The sequence below is a fragment of the Mirounga leonina genome, unplaced genomic scaffold (genome assembly GCF_011800145.1).
Source record: "Mirounga leonina isolate KUSES-001 unplaced genomic scaffold, KU_Mleo_1.0 Mir_154, whole genome shotgun sequence".
Taxonomy (NCBI): domain Eukaryota; kingdom Metazoa; phylum Chordata; class Mammalia; order Carnivora; family Phocidae; genus Mirounga; species Mirounga leonina.
Genome location: NW_023270389.1, coordinates 32,381,645 through 32,390,689, shown reverse-complemented (window position 1 = coordinate 32,390,689; position 9,045 = coordinate 32,381,645). Strand labels below are relative to the sequence as shown.

The 9,045-nt window shown below is 43.9% G+C and overlaps 1 protein-coding gene across 3 annotated transcripts; it reads right to left on the bottom strand.

Moving 5' to 3' along the window:
* Nucleotides 1–672: 672 nt before the first annotated feature.
* DYRK3 (dual specificity tyrosine phosphorylation regulated kinase 3) lies at nt 673–8,324 on the bottom strand. Of its 3 annotated transcripts, none has more exons than XM_035010403.1 (3): nt 8,256–8,324; nt 6,018–6,129; nt 673–2,482 (listed from the first exon to the last, which is right to left on the bottom strand). In XM_035010403.1, exons 2-3 carry the CDS (start codon nt 6,099–6,101, stop codon nt 908–910), a joined length of 1,659 nt encoding a protein of 552 aa, XP_034866294.1. In that variant the 5' UTR covers nt 6,102–6,129; nt 8,256–8,324; the 3' UTR covers nt 673–907. The 3 variants fall into 3 exon arrangements, with proteins under 3 accessions (XP_034866294.1, XP_034866292.1, XP_034866293.1); XM_035010401.1 differs by having other exon boundaries at nt 8,116–8,321; XM_035010402.1 differs by lacking the exon at nt 8,256–8,324 and adding an exon at nt 7,856–8,081.
* Between the last annotated feature and the right edge of the window lie 721 nt (nt 8,325–9,045).

Sequence of the window (9,045 nt, the reverse complement as noted above, 5' to 3'; positions counted from 1 at the left end):
CGGTTTCTCTGAGAGTGATCACTTTTGTAAGGAAGAAGTCCATGGCAATACAGCAAGGAGGCTGGTCTCCAGGGTTCTGAGAAACTCGGGAACTGCAGTTGGCTTGCTGCTTCTACCTTTAACATTCATCTGGGGCAAAGAAGCTGCTTTATGTCCCCGGGAAACAGGGGTGCAGTGGGGTGGTAAAGTGATACATAGGACTTAAGTTTTAAAACCAGCACTTGGTAAGTGGTAGGACATCCATAAAATGCTTTTCCCGGGGAACAAATCAGAAGCAGAAAAATCGTAAAAATAACCACAACAATATAAAATTAAAACGGTACACATCACAGGATTGAGAGAAAGAGAAATGAGTCATTGAGAAGCAGTGACACCATTTCTTCAAGTGACTAAGAGTTCCAGAACCTTCCTCTGCCCCATATTCTGCTGAGCCCTTTCACCTGGGATGAGGTGAGAATGGCCTGCTGGGGCAAAAGGGCTAGCTTCAGCTCTCATCCAGAACCACGGCTGTGTCCCAAACTACCCCTCTGGAACAGAGGCTGAGGGAAACGAGAAGTGACGAGAGGTCAGGATACACTTCTCGGGGCACCTTGTATCTTGAGAGAAAGGGACTTAAACCAGTAGCAGCATATACAAGGTGCTGTACATCTGACGACAATAACGGAGATGCACTGACCTATAAAAAGTCATTTAATGTACATTCCAGGATGGCCAACACAGGCTGGTTAGGTAATTAGCCCTTAAAGAGTTCTGTTACAGTCATATAAAAATGTTTTGCCTTGTTAAAAAAAGAAATCTAGTCTAACAAAAACATATCCACCAATGGGCTTGTATTTTTTCCCCATGTTCAGGTTTGCAAGATAATTAAAAATACAAACATAGACGTCTCTGGGCACAGCACTGTCCATTAGCTAATGAGTTTTGGCAGTACACTGCACAGAGGAATACCCCCGCTGGTTTCCGACATTAAGTTAGCTTTAAGCTTATTGGCTATTCCGACAACCGGAGGCAGCTTGGAACCCAGTCCCTGGAAAGTGTTTGCAGGATTTACCACCCGTTTGCCTGACACCTTTTCAATGGCGACAGGCCTGGGCACAGACTTACTAATCCATGGATGTCTTAGTGCTTGAGCTGGGGTCAAACGGGCAGAGGGGTCCCAGTGAAGACACCTTTTCAAAAACTCTATAAACAAGTAGTCCTCACATCCCTTCAGTGCTGTCACCCAGTCTTTGCTGCCTGGGGGACCCCGCTTTTTACCCCTACGTGAGCGACCCCCCACAAGCACAACCCTCCCATCTGCCTGAGTCGTCACAGAACAGTAGCGAGGTAGGCCCTTGGAGTTAATGAAGTACTTGGCACGTTTGGATTGCTCCAGAAGTTTCGGTGGTGGCATCCCTAGCAGCTCCATCATGCAGGCCAACTGGTCTCCTTCATCCTCTCCGGGGAAGAGAGGCTGTCCTGTTAAAAGTTCTGCAAGGATGCAGCCAAAACTCCATATGTCTATAGGCGTGCTGTAGCGGCTTCCTAAGATGATCTCTGGAGCTCTGTAGAACCGAGACTGGATATATGTGTAAAGCTTCTGGTACTCGAAACAGCTGGACCCAAAGTCAATGACCTTGGTCGCACTGCGCCCATGGTGTTTCAGAAGGATGTTTTCTGGCTTCAGGTCACAGTGAATGATCTTATTTTTGTGGAGAGCATCCAAAGATTGCAAGATGGATTGAGCAAACTTGCGAACTAACTGGACGCTAAAACCCTGAAATTTGTTTTTTTTAATTAGCTCATAAAGGTCTATGCTCAGCAATTCGAAGGCCATGCAAACATGGTTCCGGAACGTGAAACTTTCCAGCATGTGGATGACATTCATGCTACCAGTTTTGTCCTGCTTTTTAAGATGCTCCAAAATCCGGATCTCCTCAGCGGCTTGACGATGGAAGCGCTTTTCATTGCGCACCATCTTTAGGGCCACGTACTGTCGAAGTTTGTGATCGTAGACCCGGGCTACCTGCCCAAAACTTCCCTTGCCAATAATTTTCAGCACCTCATACCGATAAGCTAGATGGTCGCGAGGCACGTGAATATAGGCCCCATCTGCATCATCATACCCGCCGTTACTGGGACCCCCGATCACTCCATGTCTTTTTTTGGCATTTGGGCCCACGAAGTAAATTTCCGGATAATTGATGATTTCCAGCTTCTCATAAGCAGTGAGGTGATGTTTATATTGCTTCAGCGCTTGCTCTGGCGTCAGTGGTACCACTTTGGATGCTTTGGCTGAACTGCTGGGTTTTGCCGCATTCAAGCTATCCGAACTTTTACCCTGAGAGGCAGTAGGAGAGCATTTTTCGGAGCCGTTGATGCCATCTGGCTGAAGAGTATCAGATCTTCTGTTGCCAAATTCTTGAAACAGCTGTTCTACCTTCATCTCACCTCCATTCAGAAAGTGCTGAGTGTGATCTCTTGTTAACTGCTCAGCAGTGATCTATGGAAAAGAAAAACGAATGTAACGGTAAAGCCACTAAAAATAGGGGAAGGATGAAAGAATCCCTCCCCTGCCTGAACGACAACAAAACTGTCCAGTCACGTAGGTTACAATGACCCAAAAGTGAGATAAGTAAAGCAGGAGTCAATAGAGACTTGTGTTATATCGATCTTCAGACCCCCTGAGTATTACGGCCACCTCAACCCCTGATACATGCCTTGCTTTGTTCAAGAGAGAACGGTCTTCTTACCAAACCCTAAATGTGCTAAGTTCCTTCTAACAGGTATGTCTTTCTGCTGAGTCTTTTCACCCCACCCACTCTAATCCTGCACTCTTTCAAGGCCCAATTCAAGTCCCTCCCTTCCATCTAGAACTACTCCAAGCCCATGCTAATTAACCTCATATCCTAACTGTAGCTTTTCAAATCCGTACCACCTGATCTGGCACTTGATTATATACATATTGTCTCATATTGTTTACTGTTTCAAGTATCTTCCCAATTCTTAAGGGCATATATCAGAATCAAAATATGCATATTAAAGTGTTCTATAAAAAGAAAAGGAAGAGAAAAAGAAAAAAAAAAAAAAGTGTTCCATAAATGATAACGCACCATTAAGGGACAGAGACAGGATTTGAACCCAGGTCTTCTGTCAGTCCAGCACCCTTCCCACGAACACCACTTGGCACCGGGTTCTCCTAGTACCTGTACTACTCTCCACTAGGGCTGAATGATGGCTGTGGCCTGGAATCAAGCAAGACTTCATTATCTACTCCCAGGTTCCCCCCTAAATGACTGAATGCTTGTAGCTCAGCTCACTGAATCACAAGAGTTCTAAGCCAGAGAGAACTTCTGAGATCCTCTGGGCCAATTCTTTATGTATCTGATGAATAACAGTGAGAATCCAAGCCCCACCCGAGGAGGTAGGTTTGGCTGAATGAGGGAATTAAAATTGTTTGGTTTTAGGTAGATTTACATAATAAAAGCGAAACTTTGCATGCATCTCAGCCAGTTTTCCTTAGAATTTTCACTACCTAACTTTAATGCACCTACATATTTACTGCGAGTGTGGTGGGGACACGTGCTGAAGAAAAGAGATGCCTGACAGGCTTGGCTTAGGTTGGAGTCCTGGCTATCCTGCTTAAAAGCTGTAGGTCCTTGGGCAGGTTGCTTGACCTTTTGCCCAGTTTCTTAGCCTTAGTTTCTTTATTTATAAAATGTGAATAAAACCTACTTGCGGTTAAAATTAAGGATGTCACTTGGATTTCCTGACTCATGGTTTTTCCTTAGAGTGAGGCTACATCTCTCTCCCTGTAAACTGAGTCTTATTTTGCCCCCTGGAACTACATAGGAATGTCCAAATTTCATGTAAAAGTCCTTCAATACCTAAAAGGGGCTGTCCTGCCCCCACCATTTTTCCCTGGGCTCATCATCCCATTATATCCTCTACTTCACATGGTTACTTACTATCCTATTCACATTCTCAACACAGGCTTCATGTCTCTCTTGAAGTGTGGCTCCCAGAACAGAACACCATGTTTCAGGTACAGTCCACTATGGATTATCAAGGTTTGAATCTCCAGTGAATCTGAAGAATTCCAGGAAGGAGTTTTTCCACACAGGGAGGGGTTCTCTTCTTAGGTTTCTTTCCTTTCCAGTACATAACTCAAATCCTGGCCTGAATCAATTATGTATCAAGACTGTTGTGCTATAAATAAAATCTTCCTTCCATTGTTCTAGTAGAATCTACAATTTGCACGCATGTTAAAGTATAATAGTTATAAAATACTATACATTTCTAGTCTGTAGTTATAATCACAATAACCAAACAGTATATATGACCAACTATACCAATTATTTTCTTATGTCATTATACTACAGGGACAGGTAATGCCTGATTAATCATGTTTTATTTAAGAATGCTTCACATACACTGTTAATTTGGAGGGCTCTTGACATTTCAAATAGAATCCTCAACTGTGTTAATCAAGTCTTGAAGATCTTGTTGAGAAATTCTGAGAAGGAATATACTTCTCATCCAGACATGAAAGACTCCATCCTCTTTCCCTAGCTCTTGGCCCTAAATCTGCAACACAAAGCTTAACCCAATAAAAGCCTATAAGCGGATGATTCATAGTATACAATGAGAACATAAGAACATCTTGGGTAAACAATGAAGCCTAAAGGCTTTGTGAAAAGAGCAATAGAATCTGGGGATGGAGTCATGTCATAATGAACTATGAATGTCAACAAGAGGTCAAAGAGCATTTTTTTCAGCAAAGTTTGCAAAGACACCATTAGGTTAGAATGAAAAGCCTATGTCCCCAAAAAACGGTTACTCTTTATATTATACAGTAAGAGATTCATTTTGATCCTGAAACATACAATTTAATTGACCTGCTGGGAGGTGATTAGCATTGGCTAACTCTAAATTAAAGTTAAAAATGAACTTTTAAGTCACATGTTAATGCACCAGCCCAACTTCAAAAAAGTTTCCCACAGAGACACGCTAATCGGCAGCCAGTAACCAAGAAAACTGATGGTCAACCAGAGGAGTATGGGATTCTGGAGCTCTTAGAGGTCTTTCACATATTAAAGAAATAAGCTTGCTGAGAATGTAAAGGAAACTTACTGTACTCCAGCGAACAGGTTAAAAATAGGGTGACCAGCCTTCCAAATATATTTAGGCAATACTTTGTAATAATATTAGCCTCAGAACTAGTGAAAAGATTGATTTTAATAGCAAAAGCTGACAAAAAGTTGGGGAGGGCTATGAAAAATGCATGTGATTTTTTTTGGAATATAGAAACAATTTGAGGTCTTAAATGCAGAAATGTGAAGGAGAAATTACAAATCAGTATATTCAGTTATTCAATTTGTTCATTAGGTGATAAATGCAGCAAATGTTAAAGTCACAGGATAGCTTCTCTCTATCCTGAAACTCGTCCAAACCCTATTCTCCCTACTACTCTGTGTATGCTGAGGGAATATGAATTAATTTTTTTATTACCTTAAGTAAAACAGTGTCAAAAGCTAAATGTCTACAAGATCCAGAATGATTAAATGCATCAAAACCAAACCGTACTATTCAAATTTTATTTATGATCCATAAAGTGATTCTCTGTAGCATACTAATAAGCTAGGACTGCATTTCTATCTGGCAGGAAAAAAAAAAATGGGCAGATCTATGAATTCGGGGTATTTTCTGTTTCTGGTTTTTGTTAAAATGAGTTTTTACAACACACTGTATCATTCTATAACAAAATAAACATTCAGCAGATAAAAGTAGCTTATTATTTTTTTACTAATGCCATATATTTATCCCGGTGACTGAAAGGAATCCTTGTGACTCCAAATCAAAATCAGTCTGTAAAGCTAAACTTGGACCACAGCAATTGTTATTTCAAAGTCAAGAGAAACCAAAGGGACACAAAAGAGTCTGGGTTGCCAGCGAGAGGCAACTGTACCTTGGGCATTAAGTAGCACTTCCTTCTTTCCAAGACAACTAGAGAGCAAAGAACCGCTTCATTTACTTACATTTAGTCTTCTGGGTAGAGGCGGTTCAGAAGGATTGCAGAGTACATTTGAACAGGGTGGGCATTTGGTTTCATCTATCATCATGAAGGTATCATAGACACCATCCCCCAGTCTAGTTGAAAGGATTACAGATAAAATCCTCATCAGTAACTGAAGTATATAAACTTGTATTTTCAAAACATTCTGTGCCTTTACTGCCTCACATCTGCCACAAATAACTAATACAAAGAAAATGTCTACACTGCATGTTGGCACTGAATACAAACAACTGGAGTATTTGGCAAAAGAACAGAGGAAACCCAACTTTTCTTTTTTTTTTTAAAAAGGAAAGCATTTCTAGGTTTGTATTTTGAAATAATTAAAACAAGTCTTACTTTGTGAATGTTGTTAAAAAATAGGGACTATCAGGGCGCCTGGCTGGCTCAGATGGTAGAGCATGTGACTCTTAATCTCGGGGTTGTGAGTTCAAGTCCCATGTTGGGTGTAGATTAGTTAAAAATGAAATATTAAAAAAAATTTTAAAAAGGGACTATCAAAAGGATCTCATTTAACTTACTACTTGAAAAAAGAAAGGCTAGTTTGAATCTGAAGCCTGAAAGCTAACCAGAACAGGAAAAGACAGAGGAAAAAAAAAAGGCAGAGGTAACTATATTTTAAAAGTCGAGACTTGGATTCTAATCTCAGCTCTACCACTACCTTCTTTCCTGAGCTTGTTTTCCACATGTTATAATGGGAAGAATAGTTCCAGTCTACATGCAAGTAATAAAAGGTCTTCTTAGGGCTCTCTTCTTTTTATTATTTATTTATGCACCCACTTAACATCTATCTAACTTGTAGAAACATACAGTGAAAAGCACAACAAATACTGAAGGGAGTCTCTAAATTACAAAATGTACTGAATTTCACTTCTTTACCCACTTCATTTTCTGGTAGATGGTGGAAGCTAAATGCTAAAGGACTAAGGACCACCTCTGTGTTCTTTAGGGCTGTGCCTCCACCACAAAAGAGGGAGAGGTTTTACTTAATCCACAAGATGGTCCTAGATAATGTATTTCATCTGCCACTAAGAACATGAATTTCCCAATCATACATATCAGCCTTTCATTGTATCATTTTTACATAATACACTACAAATACAATAATGATGATTGGGTTGCAGGGGAAGAATTTTTAAAAATCTTTTAAAATATGCTGAAATATTTATTTCAATTTTTTAATTTCAAATTTAAAGTTGCCTTTAGAAACGGTTTTGTAAAATTAGTTCTAGAGCTTTCTCAATTGATGTGTCATAGAAATACAAATAATTTAAAAAGTCCACTAAAATCATTTTTTGGAATATTCTTTTTAAAAACTAGCTCACATTCTGATAGCATTATTTACATCTTTAATGGAAACTGCTTCTCTGACAACTAAAAATTCGGGATATGGCTGACTCTTCGCTAACAGCATGAATATAATAAATAAAATGGGACAGGCGTTCACATTTATAGAGAAAAAGACACTGAAGACCTGCAAGTATTCCTATAAATAGGCAGAGGAAATTACCCAAAGGAAGTCTGCATGCAAATGAAGCGGGGGGGGGGGGGCGGGGGGTCCCTTGTCTCCTTTTACGTGTAAAATACAATGCAAGGTGGAGAATCTCTCAAAATAGGATCCCCAGAAAGCCCTACTCAGCACAACCCTTAACCTGCATATCCGAAGCCAGACCGCACCCCTCACGGCAAAACCCCGAGTTCAGCCCTTGGTTATCTGCTCTGAGCAACAGGGCTTCCTTGAAAGGTATTGCTCCCTGCCTCCCCCAGTTTGTTAAAAAGTCCCAGCTTCTTAGAGTTCCTTACCATATCCCCGATCTAGGGCTGCTTCTCCTAACTCCGCTCTAGCCCCCTCCCCCGATCACGGCGGGCTGCGGGGGGAGGGGAGCTGACGGACGGGAAGAAGGTGGGCCGGTCCCCCGGAGGCGGTCAGAACCCTTCCCTCGTCCCTCCTGCTAGGGGCTCACTCCAACCTCAGCCCTGGCCTTCCCCGCCCCCGGACCTCGCCAGCCTGAGCCAGCCGCCCACTCGGGCGCCCCCAGCCCGTTACCCTGCGGCGCCGTTACCTCCGCTGCTGGGGCGGGAGTCCCGCTCCAGGCGGCCCCGCATCCTTCCGCCCCGGCCCGCGAGCCGTGCCTCCCATCCGCTAGCTCGGGACTCCCGGGGGGAGGGGCGGCGGTTGGAGCGTCCGGAGTGCAGGGTCCACCTGCGCTGGGGCGGCTGCCGCCGGGGCCGCGACGCTTCCCGGGGGAATCTCGTCCAGACACTGCAGACCCGCGCGCCTTTGCTCGCGACTCGCCTGGCCGGGAGTGGGGACGGGAGCGACAGGGGCGGGAGGGGGAGCGGTGTGGTCGCCTAGCAACCGCGGCACGCCCCGGGAAACGCCTCTTCGCCGCTACGCGGTGACGCATGGGGGCGGGGCCCGAGGCCTGTCCCCCCCGCGCGGCGCTCGGCTCGGCCACTCGCGCAGGCTCCGGGAGGTTCGGGGCGGGACGTCAGTCCGCTGGGCGGCGGGTGTTCTCTGTCGGCGAGTGAGGGCCGGGGGGCCGCTACCGCGGCGGGGAGAAAAGCCCCGACAGAGGATTTGTGAAAGTAGCGATTAGCCCCGGATTTCTGCCTCAGAAGTGCGGCCCGCCCCTCACCGTCTACTGTCCTTCAGCACGTTGTAGCCTGAACCTCTGAAACCTCCCTTGAATATGTATTTTTAAAAAATTAATGAAAAACGTGTAATTTCCTTAGGCTTTGCCACGGAGGAGCTTCTCCCCCTCCCGCCGGAGGGTAATGAAAGCAATAATAAGAACGTAGGAAGCGTAATAAACTCATTTAGTGACTGTACCAGCGCTTACGAACACTTTTCCTTAATCTCAGCGACCACACCATAATGACATCCCCCTTTTACAGATTTAAGTAGGATCCAGAATTTAAGCTGACATGTGTCTGACTCCCCTGCCACCGGATGCCGCGGATGGTAGGGCGCAAAGAGCCATTTTACCGAC